We start from the raw sequence: 22,758 nt of genomic DNA on the forward strand, positions 1-22,758 counted from the left end.
GAGTCTCTATGTATCTCTATGAGTGTCTATATATCTCTATGAGTCTCTATGTATCTCTGTGTATCTCTATGTGTCTCTATATATCTCTATGTATCTCTATGAGTCTCTATGTATCTCTATGTGTCTCTATGAGTCTCTATGTATCTCTATGTATCTCTATGTATCTCTATGTATCTCTATGAGTCTCTATGTATCTCTATGTGTCTCTATGTATCTCTATGTATCTCTATGAGTCTCTATGTATCTCTATGTATCTCTATGTGTCTCTATGTATCTCTATGTATCTCTATGTATCTCTATGAGTCTCTATGCATCTCTATGAGTCTCTATGAGTCTCTATGTATCTCTATGTATCTCTATGTATATCTATGAGTCTCTATGTATCTCTATGTGTCTCTATGAGTCTCTATGTATCTCTATGTGTCTCTATGTATCTCTATGTATCTCTATGAGTCTCTATGTATCTCTATGTATCTCTATGTGTCTCTATGTATCTCTATGTATCTCTATGAGTCTCTATGTATCTCTATGTGTCTCTATGAGTCTCTATGTATCTCTATGTATCTCTATGTATCTCTATGAGTCTCTATGTATCTCTATGAGTCTCTATGTATCTCTATGAGTCTCTATGTATCTCTATGTGTCTCTATGAGTCTCTATGTATCTCTATGTATCTCTATGAGTCTCTATGTATATCTATATATCTCTATGTATCTCTATGTGTCTCTATGAGTCTCTATGAGTCTCTATGTATCTCTATGTATCTCTATGTATCTCTATGTATCTCTATGAGTCTCTATGTATCTCTATGTGTCTCTATGTATCTCTATGTATCTCTATGAGTCTCTATGTATCTCTATGTATCTCTATGTGTCTCTATGTATCTCTATGTATCTCTATGTATCTCTATGAGTCTCTATGCATCTCTATGAGTCTCTATGAGTCTCTATGTATCTCTATGTATCTCTATGTATATCTATGAGTCTCTATGTATCTCTATGTGTCTCTATGAGTCTCTATGTATCTCTATGTGTCTCTATGTATCTCTATGTATCTCTATGAGTCTCTATGTATCTCTATGTATCTCTATGTGTCTCTATGTATCTCTATGTATCTCTATGAGTCTCTATGTATCTCTATGTGTCTCTATGAGTCTCTATGTATCTCTATGTATCTCTATGAGTCTCTATGTATCTCTATGAGTCTCTATGTATCTCTATGAGTCTCTATGTATCTCTATGTGTCTCTATGAGTCTCTATGTATCTCTATGTATCTCTATGAGTCTCTATGTATATCTATATATCTCTATGTATCTCTATGTGTCTCTATGTATCTCTATGTATCTCTATGTATCTCTATGAGTCTCTATGTATCTCTATGTGTCTCTATGAGTCTCTATGTATCTCTATGTATCTCTATGTATCTCTATGAGTCTCTATGTATCTCTATGTATCTCTATGTATCTCTATGTGTCTCTATGTGTCTCTATGAGTCTCTATGTATCTCTATGTGTCTCTATGTATCTCAATGAGTCTCTATGTATCTCTATGAGTCTCTATGTATCTCTATGAGTCTCTATGTATCTCTATGAGTCTCTATATATCTCTATGAGTCTCTATATATCTCTATGTATCTCTATGACTCTCTATGTATCTCTATGTATCTCTATGAGTCTCTATATATCTCTATGTATCTCAATATATCTATGAGTCTCTATGTATCTCTATATATCTCTATGTATGTCTATGTGTCTCTATATATCTCTATGTATCTCTATGAGTCTATATGTATCTCTATGTATCTCTGAGTATCTCTATGAGTCTCTATGTATCTCTATGAGTCTCTATGGATCTCTATGTATCTCTATGGGTCTCTATGTATCTCTACGAGCCTCTATATATCTCTTTGTATCTCTATGTGTCTCTATGGGTCTCTATGTATCTCTATGAGCCTCTATATATCTCTATGTATCTCTATGTGTCTCTATGGGTCTCTATGTATCTCTGTGAGTCTCTATGTATCTCTATATATCTCTATGTATCTCTATGTATATCTATGTATCTCTTAGAGTCTCTATGTATCTCTATATATCTCTATGTATCTCTATGAGTCTCTATGTATCTCTATGTATCTCTATGAGTCTCTATGTATCTCTATGAGTCTCTATGTATCTCTATGAGTCTCTATGTATCTCTATGTATCTCTATGACTCTCTATGTATCTCTATGAGTCTCTATGTATCTCTATGTATCTCTATGAGTCTCTATGTATCTCTATGAGTCTCTATGTATCTCTATGAGACTCTATGTATCTCTATGTATCTCTATGTGTCTCTATGTATCTCTATGTATCTCTATGTGTCTCTATGTATCTCTATGAGTCTCTATATATCTCTATGAGTCTCTATGTATCTCTATGAGTCTCTATATATCTCTATGTATCTCTGAGTCTCTATGGGTCTCTATGTATCTCTATGAGTCTCTATATATCTCTATGTGTCTCTATGTATCTCTATGTATCTCTATATATCTCTATGTATCTCTATATCTCTATGAGTCTCTATGTATCTCTATGTGTCTCTATATATCTATGTATCTCTATGAGTCTCTATGTATCTCTATGTGTCTCTGTGTATCTCTATGTGTCTCTATGTATCTCTATGTATCTCTATGAGTCTCTATGTATCTCTATGTATTTCTATGGGTCTCTATGTATCTCTATGTATCTCTATGTATCTCTGTGTATCTCTATGTGTCTCTATGTGTCTCTGTGTATCTCTATATATCTCTACGTATCTCTATGTGTCTCTATGTATCTCTATGTATCTCTATGAGTCTCTATGTATCTCTATGAGCCTCTATGTATCTCTATAAGTCTCTATGTATCTCTATGTATCTCTATGTGTCTCTAAGAATCTCTATGAGTCTCTATGTATCTCTATATATCTCTATGCGTCTCTATGTATCTCTATGTATCTATATATCTCTATGTATCTCTATGCATCTCTGTGAGTCTCTATATATCTCTATGTATCTCTATGAGTCTCTATATATCTCTATGTATCTCTATGAGTCTCTATGTATCTCTATGTATCTCTATGAGTCTCTATGTATCTCTATGAGTCTCTATGAGTATCCGTTTGTCTATATGTATCTCTATGAGTCTCTATGTATCTCTATGTATCTCTGTATAGCTCTATGAGTCTCTATGTATCTCTATGAGTCTCTATGTATCTCTATGAGTCTCTATGTATCTCTATGAGTCTCTGTATATTTCTATGTATCTCTATGTATCTCTATGAGTCTCTATGTATCTCTATGAGTCTCTATGTATCTCTATGAATCTCTATGTATCTCTATGTATCTCTATATATCTATATGAGTCTCTATGTATCTCTATATATCTCTATGAGTCTCTATATATCTCTGAGACTCTATATATCTCTATGAGTCTCTATGTATCTCTATGAGTGTCTATATATCTCTATGAGTCTCTATGTATCTCTGTGTATCTCTATGTGTCTCTATATATCTCTATGTATCTCTATGAGTCTCTATGTATCTCTATGTGTCTCTATGAGTCTCTATGTATCTCTATGTATCTCTATGTATCTCTATGAGTCTCTATGAGTCTCTATGTATCTCTATGTGTCTCTATTTATCTCTATGTATCTCTATGAGTCTCTATGTATCTCTATGTATCTCTATGTGTCTCTATGTATCTCTATGTATCTCTATGTATCTCTATGCATCTCTATGTGTCTCTATGAGTCTCTATGAGTCTCTATGTATCTCTATGTATCTCTATGTATATCTATGAGTCTCTATGTATCTCTATGTGTCTCTATGAGTCTCTATCAGTCTCTATGTATCTCTATGTGTCTCTATGTATCTCTATGTATCTCTATGAGTCTCTATGTATCTCTATGTATCTCTATGTGTCTCTATGTATCTCTATGTATCTCTATGAGTCTCTATGTATCTCTATGTGTCTCTATGAGTCTCTATGTATCTCTATGTATCTCTATGTATCTCTATGAGTCTCTATGAGTCTCTATGCATCTCTATGAGTCTCTATGTATCTCTATGTGTCTCTATGAGTCTCTATGTATCTCTATGTATCTCTATGAGTCTCTATGTATATCTATATATCTCTATGTATCTCTATGTGTCTCTATGTATCTCTATGTATCTCTATGTATCTCTATGAGTCTCTATGTATCTCTATGTGTCTCTATGAGTCTCTATGTATCTCTATGTATCTCTATGAGTCTCTATGTATCTCTATGTATCTCTATGTATCTCTATGAGTCTCTATGTGTCTCTATGTATCTCTATGTATCTCTATGTATCTCTATGAGTCTCTATGTATCTCTATGTGTCTCTATGTATCTCAATGAGTCTCTATGTATCTCTATGTGTCTCTATGAGTCTCTATGTATCTCTATGAGTCTCTATGTATCTCTATGAGTCTCTATGTATTGTCTATGTATCTCTATATATCTCTATGTGTCTCTATGTATCTCTATGTATCTCTATGAGTCTCTATGTATCTCTATGTATCTCTATGAGTCTCTCTGAACCACCTTCACTTTAACTTCGGATTCCGCCGAGGGCTCCGATTGGCCGTCGTCCATCACGTGATCCCCCTCGGGCCCCTCCCCCACGTCCTCGGGTCCTGCGCCCTCATTCGTTGAGCTGGGCTCCTCCCCCGGGCCCCCGGTGGCCTCGGATTGGTCGTCCTGCTGATCCGGGAGCAGCTCCGCGATTGGCTGGCTCTCGTCACCGGCCAATCCGAAGACGTCACTCTGTGGCACACCAGGTGGATGGTGAGTGGGTGGGTGAGAGAGTGAGTGGGTGGGTGAGTGAGTGAGTGGGTGGGTGAGTGAGTGAGTGGGTGAGTGAGTGGGTGAGTGAGTGGGTGGGTGGGTGAGTGAGTGAGTGGGTGGGTGAGTGAGTGAGTGAGTGGGTGAGTGAGTGGGTGGGTGGGTGAGTGAGTGAGTGGGTGGATGGGTGAGTGAGTGGGTGGGTGGGTGAGTGAGTGAGTGGGTGGGTGAGTGAGTGAGTGAGTGGGTGAGTGAGTGGGTGGGTGGGTGAGTGAGTGAGTGGGTGGATGGGTGAGTGGGTGAGTGAGTGAGTGGGTGGGTGGGTGAGTGAGTGAGTGGGTGGGTGAGTGAGTGAGTGAGTGGGTGAGTGAGTGGGTGGGTGGGTGAGTGAGTGAGTGGGTGGGTGAGTGAGTGAGTGGGTGGGTGGGTGAGTGAGTGGGTGGGTGGGTGAGTGAGTGAGTGAGTGGGTGGGTGGGTGGGTGAGTGAGTGGGTGGGTGAGTGGGTGAGTGAGTGGGTGGGTGGGTGAGTGGGTGGGTGGGTGAGTGAGTGAGTGGGTGGGTGAGTGAGTGAGTGGGTGAGTGAGTGGGTGAGTGAGTGGGTGGGTGAGTGGGTGGATGGTGAGTGAGTGGGTGGGTGAGTGAGTGAGTGGGTGAGTGAGTGGGTGGGTGAGTGGGTGGGTGAGTGAGTGAGTGGGTGAGTGAGTGGGTGGGTGAGTGGGTGGATGGGTGAGTGAGTGGGTGGATGGGTGGGTGAGTGGGTGAGTGAGTGGGTGGGTGGGTGGGTGAGTGAGTGAGTGGGTGGGTGGGTGGGTGAGTGGGTGAGTGAGTGGGTGAGTGGGTGGGTGAGTGGGTGAGTGAGTGGGTGGGTGAGTGAGTGGGTGAGTGGGTGGGTGGGTGAGTGGGTGGGTGAGTGAGTGAGTGGGTGGGTGAGTGAGTGAGTGGGTGAGTGAGTGAGTGAGTGGGTGAGTGGGTGAGTGGGTGAGTGGGTGAGTGAGTGAGTGAGTGGGTGAGTGGGTGGGTGAGTGAGTGAGTGGGTGGGTGGGTGGGTGAGTGAGTGAGTGGGTGGGTGGGTGAGTGAGTGGGTGGGTGGGTGGGTGGGTGAGTGAGTGGGTGGGTGGGTGAGTGGGTGGGTAGGTGAGTGAGTGGGTGGGTGGGTGAGTGGGTGGGTGGGTGAGTGAGTGAGTGAGTGGGTGAGTGAGTGAGTGAGTGGTGAGTGAGTGAGTGGGTGAGTGAGTGAGTGGGTGAGTGAGTGAGTGGGTAAGTGGGTGAGTGAGTGAGTGGGTGAGTGAGTGAGTGGGTGAGTGACTGAGTGAGTGGGTGAGTGGTGAGTGAGTGAGTGGGTGAGTGGGTGGGTGAGTGAGTGACTGAGTGAGTGGCTGAGTGAGTGAGTGGTGAGTGGTGAGGAGTGAGTGGTGAGTGAGTGGTGAGTGACTGAGTGAGTGGTGAGTGAGTGAGTGAGTGGGTGAGTGAGTGGGTGAGTGAGTGAGTGGGTGAGTGGTGAGTGAGTGAGTGAGTGGTGAGTGAGTGAGTGAGTGGATGAGTGGATGAGTGAGTGAGTGAGTGGGTGAGTGAGTGACTGAGTGAGGAGTGAGTGGTGAGTGGTGGTGAGTGAGTGGTGAGTGAGTGAGTGAGTGACTGAGTGAGTGAGTGACTGAGTGAGTGAGTGAGTTGGTGAGTGAGTGGGTGAGTGGGTGAGTGAGTGAGTGGGTGAGTGGGTGAGTGAGTGAGTGGGTGAGTGAGTGGGTGAGTGAGTGGGTGAGTGAGTGAGTGAGTGGGTGGGTGAGTGAGTGAGTGAGTGGGTGAGTGAGTGAGTGGGTGAGTGAGTGAGTGAGTGACTGAGTGAGTGGTGAGTGAGTGAGTGGTGAGTGAGTGGTGAGTGGTGAGGAGTGAGTGGTGAGTGGGTGGTGAGTGAGTTGGTGAGTGAGTGAGTGAGAGGTGGGTGGTGAGTGAGTGGTGAGTGAGTGGTGAGTGGTGAGTGAGTGGTGAGTGAGTGAGTGAGTGGCTGAGTGAGTGACTGAGTGAGTAGGTGAGTGAGTGAGTGGTGAGTGAGTGGTGAGGAGTGAGTGAGTGGGTGAGTGAGTGAGTGGGTGAGTGAGTGACTGAGTGACTGAGTGGGTGAGTGAGTGACTGAGTGGGTGAGTGAGTGAGTGGGTGAGTGGTGAGTGGTGAGTGAGTGGGTGAGTGAGTGGGTGAGTGAGTGGGTGAGTGAGTGAGTGGGTAAGTGGGTGAGTGGGTGAGTGAGTGAGTGAGTGAGTGGTGAGTGGGTGGGTGAGTGAGTGACTGAGTGACTGAGTGAGTGACTGAGTGGGTGAGTGACTGAGTGAGTGAGTGACTGGGTGAGTGGCTGAGTGGGTGGCTGAGTGAGTGAGTGAGTGGGTGAGTGAGTGGGTGAGTGAGTGAGTGGGTGAGTGGTGAGTGAGTGAGTGAGTGGTGAGTGAGTGAGTGAGTGGATGAGTGGATGAGTGAGTGAGTGAGTGAGTGGGTGAGTGAGTGAGTGGGTGAGTGAGTGAGTGGGTGAGTGAGTGGGTGAGTGAGTGAGTGAGTGGGTGGGTGAGTGAGTGAGTGGGTGAGTGAGTGAGTGGGTGAGTGAGTGAGTGAGTGACTGAGTGAGTGGTGAGTGAGTGAGTGGTGAGTGAGTGGTGAGTGGTGAGGAGTGAGTGGTGAGTGGGTGGTGAGTGAGTTGGTGAGTGAGTGAGTGAGAGGTGGGTGGTGAGTGAGTGGTGAGTGAGTGGTGAGTGAGTGGTGAGTGAGTGAGTGAGTGGCTGAGTGAGTGACTGAGTGAGTAGGTGAGTGAGTGAGTGGTGAGTGAGTGGTGAGTGGGTGAGTGAGTGAGTGAGTGACTGAGTGAGTGGTGAGTGAGTGAGTGGTGAGTGAGTGGTGAGTGGTGAGGAGTGAGTGGTGAGTGGGTGGTGAGTGAGTTGGTGAGTGAGTGAGTGAGAGGTGGGTGGTGAGTGGTGAGTGGTGAGGAGTGGTGAGGAGTGAGTGGTGAGTGGTGAGGACCTCTAGACCATTATCGTGAGTGAATGTCCGAGTGGTGTTCAGCAGAGTCGAGATGGACGCAGCTCGGCATCGAGAGACACCGTGGAGACAGCAGAGAGACTCGGACGTGGACGGCCTGAGACAGACACACAGTGAGACACAGACAGAGACACACAGGGTGAGACAGAGACACACAGTGAGACACACAGAGACACACAGACACACAGAGACACACAGTGAGACACACACAGAGACACACAGAGACACAGTGAGACACAGAGACACAGAGAGACACACAGAGACACAGAGACAGAGACACAGAGACACCGTGAAGGCAGCAGAGAGACTCGGACGTGGACGGCCTGAGACAGACACACAGTGAGACACAGACAGAGACACACAGGGTGAGACACAGACACACAGTGAGACACAGAGACAGAGACACACAGGGTGAGACACACAGAGACACACACAGAGACACACACAGAGACACAGAGACACACAGAGACACAGAGACACCGTGGAGACAGCAGAGAGACTCGGACGTGGACGGCCTGAGACAGACACACAGTGAGACACAGACAGAGACACACAGGGTGAGACACAGACACACAGTGAGACACACAGAGAGACACAGACACACAGAGACACACAGTGAGACACACACAGAGACACACACAGAGACACAGAGACACAGTGAGACACAGAGACACACAGAGACACACACAGAGACACACAGACACACAGAGACAGAGAGACAGAGACACAGAGACACACACAGTGAGACACAGAGACAGTGAGACACAGAGACACCATGGAGACAGCAGAGAGACTCGGACGTGGACGGCCTGAGACAGACACACAGTGAGACACAGACAGAGACACACAGTGAGACACAGAGACACACAGAGACACAGTGAGACACACAGAGACACAGAGACAGAGAGACAGAGACACACAGGGTGAGACAGAGACACACAGAGACACAGAGACACCGTGGAGACAGCAGAGAGACTCGGACGTGGACGGCCTGAGACAGACACACAGTGAGACACAGACAGAGACACACAGGGTGAGACACAGACACACAGTGAGACACACAGAGAGACACAGACACACAGAGACACACAGTGAGACACACACAGAGACACACACAGAGACACAGAGACACAGTGAGACACAGAGACACACAGAGACACACACAGAGACACACAGACACACAGAGACAGAGAGACAGAGACACAGAGACACACACAGTGAGACACAGAGACAGTGAGACACAGAGACACCATGGAGACAGCAGAGAGACTCGGACGTGGACGGCCTGAGACAGACACACAGTGAGACACAGACAGAGACACACAGGGTGAGACAGAGACACACAGTGAGACACACAGAGAGACACAGACACACAGAGACACACAGTGAGACACACACAGAGACACACACAGAGACACAGAGACACAGAGACACAGTGAGACACAGAGACACACAGAGACACACACAGAGACACACAGACACACAGAGACAGAGAGACAGAGACACAGAGACACACACAGTGAGACACAGAGACAGTGAGACACAGAGACACCATGGAGACAGCAGAGAGACTCGGACGTGGACGGCCTGAGACAGACACACAGTGAGACACAGACAGAGACACACAGGGTGAGACACACAGAGACAGAGACACAGAGACACAGTGAGAGACAGAGACACAGAGACACACAGAGACACACACAGAGACACACAGAGACAGAGACACACAGTGAGACACACAGAGACACAGAGAGACACAGAGTGAGACACAGAGACAGTGAGACACAGAGACACCATGGAGACAGCAGAGAGACTCGGACGTGGACGGCCTGAGACAGAGACACAGAGACAGAGAGACACAGAGACAGAGACACAGAGACACACAGGGTGAGACAGAGACACAGAGACACAGTGAGACACAGAGAGACACAGTGAGACACAGAGACACAGAGACACACAGAGACACAGAGACACAGTGAGACACACACAGAGACACACACAGAGACACAGACACACAGAGACACACAGTGAGACACACACAGAGACACACACAGAGACACAGACACACAGAGACACGCAGAGACACACAGAGACACACAGAGACACAGAGACAGAGACACAGAGACACACAGAGACACAGTGAGACACACAGAGACACACAGTGAGACACAGAGACACACAGAGACACACAGAGACACAGAGACAGAGACACAGAGACACCGTGAAGACAGCAGAGAGACTCAGACGTGGACGGCCTGAGACAGAGACAGAGACACAGAGACACAGAGACACAGAGACACAGAGACACAGTGAGACACACAGAGACACACAGTGAGACACAGAGACACACAGAGACACACAGAGACACAGAGACAGAGACACAGAGACACCGTGAAGACAGCAGAGAGACTCAGACGTGGACGGCCTGAGACAGAGACAGAGACACAGAGACACACAGAGACACAGAGACACACAGAGACACACAGAGACACAGAGACACACAGACACACAGAGACACAGAGACACACAGTGAGACACAGAGACACACAGACACACAGAGACACAGAGACACACAGAGACACACAGAGACACAGAGACACACAGAGACACAGAGACACACAGAGACACACAGAGACACACAGGGTGAGACAGAGACACACAGAGACACACAGAGACAGAGACACACAGTGAGACACAGAGACACACAGACACACAGAGACACAGAGACACACAGAGACACACAGAGACACAGAGACACACAGAGACACAGAGACACACAGGGTGAGACAGAGACACACAGAGACACAAAGACACAGAGACACCGTGGAGACAGCAGAGAGACTCAGACGTGGACGGCCTGAGACAGAGACACAGAGACACACAGAGACACACAGAGACACAGAGACACAGAGACACACAGAGACACACAGGGTGAGACACAGACACACAGAGACACAGAGACACACAGAGACACACAGAGACACACAGGGTGAGACAGAGACAAAGACACACACAGAGACACAGAGACAGAGACACACAGAGACACACAGTATATATGTGAGTGTATATCTATATATGTGTGTGTATATATGTGTGTGTGTATGAGACACAGTGAGACACAGAGACACACAGAGACACAGAGACACACAGAGACACACAGAGACACACAGGGTGAGACAGAGACAAAGAGACACACAGAGACACAGAGACAGAGACACACAGAGACACACAGTGTGTGGATATATGTGTGTATATCTATATATGTATATATGTGTGTGTATCTATATATGTATATCTGTATGTGTATATATATGTATATGTGTGTGTATATCTATATATGTTTATGTGTATATATGTGTGTATCTATATATGTATATCTGTATATGTATATACGTATATATGTGTGTATATGTGTATGTGTATACATGTGTATATATCTATCTATCTATGTGTGTGTATATATGTATGTATATGTGTGTGTATGTATATGTGTATCTATATATGTATATGTGTGTGTATCTATGTATGTTTATATATGTGTATATCTATATATGTGTGTATCTATGTATGTATATCTGTATGTGTATATATAAGTATATGTGTGTGTATATCTATATATGTGTATATATGTGTCTATATGTGTATGTGTATATGTATGTGTGTATGTATGTGTATATGTGTATATATCTATATGTGTGTGTATGTCTATATATATGTGTATATATGTGTATGTATGTGTGTATATATGTATATCTACATGTATATATGTGTATATATGTATATATGTGTGTGTGTCTATCTATATATGTATATATGTATGTGTATATATGTATATCTATGCGTATATGTCTATTTATATATGTATATGTGTGTACATATATGTGTGTATGTATATATGTGTATATCTGTATATATGTGTGTGTATGTGTATATATGTGTATATATGTATATCTGTATATGTAATATCTTTATGTATATATGTGTGTGTGTGTATGTGTATATATGTATCTATATGTATGTGTGTATATATGTATATGTGTGTATATATGTATATGTGTATCTATATATGTATATATGTATATATCTATATGTATATATGTATACTGTATATATCTATATGTATCTATGTGTATATATCTGTGTGTGTGTATATATGTTTATGTATATATCTATATATCTCTGTGTGTGTATCTATATATGTGTGTGTGTATATATCTATATATGTGTATACTGTATATGTGTATATATGTATCTCTGTGTGTATGTATATATGTGTATATATGTATATATCTATATGTGTGTATATATGTGTATATATATCTCTGTCGTGGGGAGCGGTGGTGTAGTGGTTAGCGCTACGCTGCGCTATGAACCTGGCGACCCGGGTTCGATTCCCGCTCACGGCCAACACCAGTGATGATTATCTGAACCGGTCCCGGGCCTCCCCTAGGTCGACTCAGCCTCAAATGAGTACCTGGAGCGGTGTGTAAACATCGCCACTAGGGAGACAAAGGCGGTCGGGCGTGGTGCTGGCCACCCACCCCCTCGTGTACCGTTCCGGCCTTCATAGCTGGTGCTCGCTAACAGCACTTGCCCCTACAGTCTGTTACAGGCTACATGGGGGATCTTTGTCTTTGTCTTTATATATCTCTGTGTGTATATGTGTGTATGTGTATATATATGTATATCCATATATGTATAATTATATGTGTGTATATGTGTGTATATATGTATATATATGTACGTGTGTATATGTGTGTATATGTGTGTATATGTATCTATATATGTGTATATATGTATCTCTGTGTGTGTCTATATATATATCTATATGTGTATGTGTATATCTATATATCTATGTATCTATCTATGTATCTCTCTGTGTGTATATGTATCTATATATGTGTATCTATATCTATATATGTGTGTATGTATGTATATATGTATATATACATATGTTTATAATGTATGTGTATATATGTATCTATATGTATATATGTGTATATATGTGTATATATCTATGTATATGTGTATATCTGTATGTATATCTCTGTGTGTGTATCTATATATATGTGTATGTATATATGTATATATGTGTATACTGTATGTGTATATATGTATATATGTGTATATATGTATATATATCTCTGTGTGTGTGTGTATATATGAATATATATCTATATGTGTGTATATATATGTATATGTGTATCTCTGTGTGTGTGTACATATATATCTGTATATATGTGTGTGTATGTGTGTGTATCTATATATGTATATATCTATATGTGGTTATATCTATATATATGTGTGTATATATGTGTGTGTATGTGTGTGTATCTATCTATGTGTGTGTATGTGTATATGTGTGTATATGTATATATGTATATGTGTATATCTATATATACTCTATATGTATATGTGTGTATATGTGTATATCTATGTGTATATATGTATATATGTACGTGTGTATATGTGTGTATATGTATCTATATATGTGTATATCTATGTATATGTATATATGTATACTGTATATGTATCTATATATGTGTGTATGTATATCTGTGTGTGTGTATGTGTGTGTATCTATGTGTGTGTATCTATATCTATATATGTGTGTGTATGTGTATATGTGTGTCTATGTATATATATGTATATGTGTATATCTATATATACTCTATATGTATATATCTGCGTGTGTGTGTATGTGTGTGTATCTATATATGTATATCTATATATATATCTATATGTATATATATGTGTGTATATATATCTCTGTGTGTATGTATATATGTGTATACTGTATGTGTATATATGTATAGCTATATGTATATATGTATATCTATATATATCTGTGTGTATGTATATATATGTGCGTGTGTATGTGTGTGTATCTATGTGTGTGTATCTATATCTATATATATGTATATCTATATATATGTATATCTATATGTATATATCTATATGTGTGTATATATGTATATATATATCTCTGTGTGTATGTATATATGTGTATATATCTATATATATATCTGTGTGTATGTATATCTATATATACTCTATATGTATATATATATCTATATATGTGTGTGTGTGTATGTGTGTATCTATGTATATTCATAATAATTCATAATGGTCGCGAAAGCCTACGTGTTAAACTGATCTATGTATATGTATATATGTTTACTGTATGTGTGTATATCTATATGTATATCTATATGTATATATGCATATCTATATGTATATATATATCTGTGTGTATGTGTGTGCATCTATGTGTGTGTATATATGTATATATGTGTGTGTATGTATATATGTATCTATATATACTCTATATCTATGTATATGTGTATATCTGTATACATCTCTGTGTGTATGTGTATGTATATCTATATCTATGTATATATATCTCTGTGTGTGTCTGTGTATGTATATATGTATATATGTGTATATATCTATCTATATATCTCTGTGTGTATGTGTATGTATATATATCTATATATGTGTATATATGTGTGTGTATGTGTGTGTATCTATGCATATGTATATATGTATACTGTATATGTGTATATCTATCTGTATGTGTATGTATATATATGTGTGTGTGTATGTGTGTGTATCTATGTTTAATTCGTAGTTTCGTGGTAATTAATTGAAGGTGGAGGGGTTACCAGCCCCTCGCACCCGTCCAGAGCCCCCGTTTAGCCCCTGTGGTGGACACATATGTCATGAGGGGAGGAGCCAATCAAAATTGGATCTCCCCCCACAGCGCTGTCCACGACAGAGTTGCCCGTCCGGCACCGCGAGGAGGTAGGGGGTTGTTTTGCCAGACTGGTAGCAGAGGATGGGGCAGTTGTGGAGAGAGTGGAGAGTTTCCCATACCTGGGCAGTGTGCTTATGACTGGCTCCAGTTTAACAGCAGAGGTCTCACTCCGAATCAGTCGAGCGGCAATATATTTTCATCGGTTGCGTAACGCTGTGTGGAAGCTACCTGGTCTGTCGCTCCGCACTAAGCTTCAGGTCTTCTCGGCCACGGTCATTCCCTCCCTTCTCTACGCTTGCGAAACGTGGACCCCCCTAGTGGAACATCTTCGCCGGTTAGAAACATTTAGGCTGGCCTGCCTACGATCCATCCTGGGTTTAACCAGACTGGATTGTGTGAGGAGCTCACAAATCCTTGAAAGATCTGGGCAGGGTCCCATCGGTGAGCTCCTCCGGCAGGCAAGGCTGCGATGGCTGGGTCATGTAGCCCGCATGCCCAGCCACCGCATGCCGAAACAGCTTTTGTTTGGCCGGATTGAGGGGGCTAAGCGGGCGCGGCACGGGCTAGAGAAGAGATGGAGTGATGTGGTACAGGAGGACGTGGAGCTGAGTGGACTTGCCGATGACTGGTACCAGCGGTGTCAAGATCGGCCTCTGTGGAGGAGGCTCGTGAAGGATGCTACTGGGCAGTTGGAGGCAGTCGCCCTCCAACAACAACGGAGGGCGGAGGAGCGACGCTCACAACAGCGAGCGGAGCGCCGGGTGGCTAAAGCACAGCAGGTTGGCACAGTAGGGGGCACAGGTGGTGCATCAGCCAGTAATCTCAGTCATCTCAGTCAGTCGACCAGTGGCACCTGGGTCTGCCCCGTGACCTCCTGCCGGCGGGCGTTCGACACTTCACGTGGCCTCAGGGTGCACATAGCCTGGCACAAGCGTCGTGGTAACGTCACCGCCACTTAGTGGCGAATGGCGGTTGTTGTTGTATCTATGTATATATGTATACTGTATATGTGTATATCTATCTGTATGTGTATGTATATATGTGTGTGTGTATGTGTGTGTATCTATGTATATATGTATACTGTATATGTGTATATCTATCTGTATGTGTATGTATATATGTGTGTGTATCTATGTATATATGCATACTGTATATGTGTATATATATCTATATGTGTATATATGTGTGTATGTGTGTGTATCTATGTATATATGTATACTGTATATGTGTATATATATCTATATGTGTATGTATATATGTGTGTGTGTATGTGTGTGTATCTATGTATATATGTATACTGTATATGTGTATATATATCTATATGTGTATGTATATATGTGTGTATGTGTGTGTATCTATGTATATATGTATACTGTATATGTGTATATATATATCTATATATATCTCTGTGTGTGTATGTGTGTGTATCTATGTATACTGTATATGTGTATATATATCTATATGTGTATACATGTGTGTGCGTGTGTGTGTATCTATGTATATATGTATACTGTATATGTGTATATATATCTATATGTGTATGTATATATGTGTGTATGTGTGTGTATCTATGTATATATGTATACTGTATATGTGTATATATATCTATATGTGTATATATGTGTGTGTGTATGTGTGTGTATCTATGTATATATGTATACTGTATATGTGTATATATATCTGTATGTGTATATATATGTGTGTATGTGTGTGTATCTATGTATATATGTATACTGTATATGTGTATATCTATCTGTATATGTATGTATATATGTGTGTGTGTATCTATGTATATATGTATACTGTATATGTGTATATCTATCTGTATGTATATGTGTGTGTGTATGTGTGTGTATCTATGTATATATGTATACTGTATATGTATATATATATATCTGTATGTGTATATCTGTGTGTGTATGTGTGTGTATCTATGTATATATGTATACTGTATATGTGTATATCAATCTGTATGTGTATGTATATATGTGTGTGTGTATGTGTGTGTATCTATGTATATATGTATACTGTATATGTGTATATATATCTATATGTGTATATCTGTGTGTGTGTGTATGTGTGTGTATCTATGTATATATGTATACTGTATATGTGTATATCTATCTGTATGTGTATGTATATATATCTGTGTGTGTGTATCTATGTATATATGTATACTGTATATGTGTATATATATCTATATGTGTATGTATATATGTGTGTGTGTATCTATGTATATATGTATACTGTATATGTGTATATCTATCTGTATATGTATGTATATATGTGTGTGTGTATCTATGTATATGTATATATGTATACTGTATATGTGTATATCTATCTGTATATGTATGTATATATGTGTGTGTGTATCTATGTATATATGTATACTGTATATGTGTATATCTATCTGTATGTATATGTGTGTGTGTATGTGTGTGTATCTATGTATATATGTATACTGTATATGTGTATATCTATCTGTATGTGTATGTATATATGTGTGTGTATGTGTGTGTATCTATGTATATATGTATACTGTATATGTGTATATCTATCTGTATGTGTATGTATATATGTGTGTGTGTATGTGTGTGTATCTATGTATATATGTATACTGTATATGTGTATATATATCTATATGTGTATATATGTGTGTGTATGTGTGTGTATCTATGTATATATGTATACTGTATATGTGTATATATATCTATATGTGTATGTATATATGTGTGTGTGTGTATGTGTGTGTATCTATGTATATATGTATACTGTATATGTGTATATATATATCTATATGTGTATGTTTATATGTGTGTATGTGTGTGTATCTATGTATATATGTATACTGTATATGTGTATATCTATCTGTATGTGTATATCTGTGTGTGTGTATGTGTATCTATGTATATATGTATACTGTATATGTGTATATATATCTATATGTGTATATCTGTGTGTGTGTGTATGTGTGTGTATCTATGTATATATGTATACTGTATATGTGTATATCTATCTGTATGTGTATGTATATATGTGTGTGTATGTGTGTGTATCTATGTATATATGTATACTGTATATGTGTATATATATCTATATGTGTATATCTGTGTGTGTGTATGTGTGTGTATCTATGTATATATGTATACTGTATATGTGTATATCTATCTGTATGTGTATGTATATATATCTGTGTATGTGTGTGTATCTATGTATATATGTATACTGTATATGTGTATATATATCTATATGTGTATGTATATATGTGTGTGTGTATCTATGTATATATGTATACTGTATATGTGTATATATATCTGTATGTATATGTGTGTGTGTATGTGTGTGTATCTATGTATATATGTATACTGTATATGTGTATATATCTATATGTGTATATATCTGCGTGTGTGTGTATGTCACCGTGTCCTAGCCATGCCACGTAGTAGACTGTCTGACGCCAGAAGGAAGGGAGAGACCCCCCTCTCGAACGCCACGCGAAGTCGCTCAGCCTTCAGAAGGCGATACAGCTCCTCCTACACACACACAGAGATACACACAGAGATACACACAGAGATACATAGAGATATATAGAGATACATATATAGAGATATATAGATACATAGATATATAGAGATACACAGAGATACACATAGAGATACATAGAGATATATAGAGATACATAGAGATACCTAGAGACATATAGAGATACATAGAGACACATAGAGATGCATAGAGACTCATAGAGATACATAGAGATATATAGAGATACATAGAGATATATAGAGATATATAGAGATACATAGAGATATATAGAGATACATAGAGATACATAGAGATATAGAGATACATAGAGACACACAGAGATACATAGAGATACATAGAGACACATAGAGACTCATAGAGACTCATAGAGATACATAGCGATACATAGAGATACATAGAGATACACAGAGATACATAGAGATACAGAGATACATAGCGATACATAGAGATACATAGAGATATATAGAGACTCATAGAGATACATAGAGATACATAGAGATATAGAGATACATAGAGATACATAGAGACTCATAGAGATACATAGAGATACATAGAGACACATAGAGATACATAGAGATATATAGAGACTCATAGAGATACATAGAGACACAGAGATACATAGAGATATATAGAGATACATAGAGATACATAGATATATAGAGATACATAGAGATACACACAGAGATACATAGAGATACATAGAGATACATAGAGACACATAGAGATATACAGAGATACACAGAGATACATAGAGATATATAGAGATACATAGAGATACATAGAGACACATAGAGATACACAGAGATACATAGAGACACATAGAGATACAGAGATACATAGAGATATAGAGATACATAGAGATACATAGAGAATCATAGAGATACATAGAGATCCTTAGAGATATATAGAGATACATAGAGACACATAGAGACACATAGAGATACATAGAGATACATAGAGATACATAGATAATCATAGAGATACATAGAGATACTTAGAGATATATAGAGATACATAGAGATACATAGAGATATATAGATATATAGAGACTCATAGAGATACATAGAGATACATAGAGATAAAGAGATACATAGAGATACATAGAGATACACAGAGACACATAGAGATACATAGAGATACATAGATACATAGAGATACAGAGATACATAGAGATACATAGAGATACACAGAGACACATAGAGATACATAAAGATATATAGAGATACATAGAGATACATAGAGATATACAGAGATACATAGAGACACATAGAGATACATAGAGACACATAGAGACACATAGAGATACATAGAGACCCATAGAGACACATAGAGATACATAGAGATACACAGAGATACACACACAGCTCCTCCTAGACACACGCAGAGATACATAGAGAGATACAGAGATATATATACAGAGATACACACACAGAGATACACACAGAGATACACAGAGAGGGATACACACAGAGATACATACACAGAGATACACACAGCGAGATACACACAGAGATACACACAGAGATACACATAGAGATACACACAGAGAGATACACACAGAGATACACACAGAGAGGGATACACAAAGAGATACACACAGAGATACATAGAGATATACAGAGATACACACAGAGAGATACACAGAGGGATACACAAAGAGATACACACAGAGATACACACAGAGAGATACACACAGAGATACACACAGAGAGATACACACAGAGATACACACAGAGAGATACACACAGAGATACACACAGAGAGATACACACAGAGATACACACAGAGAGGGATACACAAAGAGATACACACAGAGATACATAGAGATATACAGAGATACATATACAGAGATACACACAGAAAGATACACAGAGAGATACACAGATAGATACACACAGAGATACATAGAGATATACAGAGATACATGAGATACACACACAGTGATACACACAGAGAGATATACACAGAGATATACACAGAGAGATACATAGAGATATACACAGAGAGATATACACAGAGAGATACACAGAGAGATATACATAGAGATATACACAGAGAGATATACACAGAGATATACATAGAGATATACACAGAGAGATATAGACAGAGAGATACATAGAGATATACACAGAGATATACATAGAGAGATACATAAAGATACACACAGAGAGATACAAAGAGATACATATAGATATACACAGAGAGATATACACAGAGAGATACATAGATATATACACAGATATATACACAGAGATACACACAGAGATACATAGAGATATACACAGAGAGATACATAGAGATATACACAGAGAGATACATAGAGATATACACACAGAGATACACACAGAGATACACAGATATATACACAGAGAGATACATAGAGATATACACAGAGAGATATACACAGAGAGATACATAGAGATATACACAGAGATACACACAGAGATACACAGAGATACAGAGATACACAGAGATACATAGAGATATACACATAGATACACAGAGATATACACAGAGAGATATACACAGAGAGATACATAGAGATATACACACAGAGATATACACAGAGAGATATACACAGAGAGATATACACAGAGAGATACATAGAGATACACATACACAGAGAGACAGAGAGATATACAGAGATACACAGAGAGATACATAGAGATATATACACACAGATATACACAGAGATATACACACAGAGATACACACAGAGATACATAGAGATATATACACACAGATATACACAGAGAGATATACACAGAGATACACACAGAGATACATAGAGATATACACAGAGAGATACATAGAGATATACACAGAGAGATATACACAGAAAGATACATAGAGATATACACACAGAGATACACACAGAGAGATACACAGATATATACACAGAGAGATACATAGAGATATACACAGAGAGATATACACAGAGAGATACACACAGAGATATACACAGAGATACACACAGAGATACACAGAGATACACAGAGAGATATACACATAAATACACAGATATATACACACACAGAGATACACAGAGATATATACACACACAGAGATACACAGATATATACACACACACATAGATACACAGAGATATATACACACACAGATACACACAGAGAGATACACATAGATACACAGATATATATACACACACAGAGATACACACAGAGATACATAGAGATACAGATACACACAGAGATACATAGAGATATACACATAGATACACAGAGATATATACACACACAGAGATACACACAGAGATACACATAGATACACAGAGATATATACACACAGAGATACAGAGAGATATACACATAGATACACAGAGATATATACACACCGAGATACACACACACAGAGATACACAGAGATATATACACACACAGAGATACACAGATATATACACATAGATACACGGTGGTGACTTTACCCAAAGAACCAACAATATGAATCCCTGCAGCCACGAAAGCTTTAAATCAAGAATAATAATAATAATATCTGGGGAAGTTCGGCGGGCCGGATTAAAAAGCCCAAAAGTTCGGCCCGGGGGCCGAAACTTTGCCCACGCCTGGGACGGAGCCTGGCGCTAGGCCTAGAAGCCTGGGGCTAGGCCTGGAAGCCTGGGGCCTAGGCCTAGAGCCTGGGGGCTAGGCCTGCGGCTAGGCCTAGAAGCCTTGTGCTAGGCCTGGAAGCCTGGGGGCTAGGCCTGGAAGCCTCCGGGCTAGGCCAAGAGCCTGGGGCTAGGCCTAGAGCCTGGGGCTAGGCCTAGAGCCTGGGGGCTAGGCCTAGAAGCCTAAGGGGGTTGGCCTAGAGCCTGGGGCTAGGCCTAGACGCCTTGGGCTAGGCCTGGAAGCCTGGGGCTAGGGCTGGAAGCCTGGGGCTAGGCCTGGAAGCCTGGGGCCTAGGCCTGGAAGCCTGGGACTAGGCCTGGGGCTAGGCCTAGAGCCTGGGGCTAGGCCTAGAGCCTGGGGCTAGGCCTGGAAGCCTGGGGGCTAGGCCTGGAAGCCTTGGGCTAGGCCTAGAGCATGGGGGCTAGGCCTGGGACTAGGCCTAGAAGCCTTGGGCTAGGCCTGGAAGCCTGGGGGCTAGGCCTGGAAGCCTGGGGGCTAGGCCTGGAAGCCTTGGGCTAGGCCTGGAAGCCTGGGGGCTAGGCCTGGAAGCCTGGGGGCTAGGCCTAGAGCATGGGGGCTAGGCCTAGAGCCTGGGGGCTAGGCCTGCGGCTAGGCCTAGAAGCCTTGGGGTAGGCCTGGAAGCCTGGGCGCTAGGCCTAGAAGCCTGGGGCTAGGCCTAGAAGCCTGCGGCTAGGCCTAGAAGCCTGGGGCCTAGGCCTAGAGCTTGGGGGCTAGGCCTGGGGCTAGGCCTGGAAGCCTGGGGCCTAGGCCTGGAAGCCTGGGGCCTAGGCATAGAGCCTGGGGGCTAGGCCTGGAAGCCTGGGGGCTAGGCCTGGAAGCCTGGGGGCTAGGCCTGGGGCTAGGCCTGGAAGCCTGGGGGCTAGGCCTGGAAGCCTGGGCACTAGGCCTGGAAGCCTGGGGGCTAGGCCTGGAAGCCTGGGGCCTAGGCCTAGAGCCTGGGGGTTAGGCCTGCGGCTAGGCCTAGAAG

At 41.1% G+C, this 22,758-nt stretch overlaps 1 protein-coding gene across 1 annotated transcript in view; it reads right to left on the bottom strand.

The window, feature by feature from the left end:
- The window catches only part of LOC142906906 (bifunctional 3'-5' exonuclease/ATP-dependent helicase WRN-like), a 287,799-nt gene that overhangs the window by 243,658 nt on the left and 21,383 nt on the right, over positions 1–22,758 (bottom strand). Inside the window, exons 7-9 of the mRNA XM_076055619.1 lie at positions 18,022–18,134; positions 7,827–7,941; positions 4,587–4,808 (exon numbers count right to left, since the gene is read on the bottom strand). Of these exons, the coding sequence (XP_075911734.1) occupies positions 4,587–4,808; positions 7,827–7,941; positions 18,022–18,134 (450 nt within the window). The remainder of the gene's footprint in view (positions 1–4,586; positions 4,809–7,826; positions 7,942–18,021; positions 18,135–22,758) is intronic.

The sequence above is a fragment of the Petromyzon marinus genome, chromosome 71, assembly GCF_048934315.1.
Source record: "Petromyzon marinus isolate PM22_M1 ecotype Great Lakes invasive population chromosome 71, UKy_Petmar_22M1.pri1.0, whole genome shotgun sequence".
Classification (NCBI taxonomy): domain Eukaryota; kingdom Metazoa; phylum Chordata; class Hyperoartia; order Petromyzontiformes; family Petromyzontidae; genus Petromyzon; species Petromyzon marinus.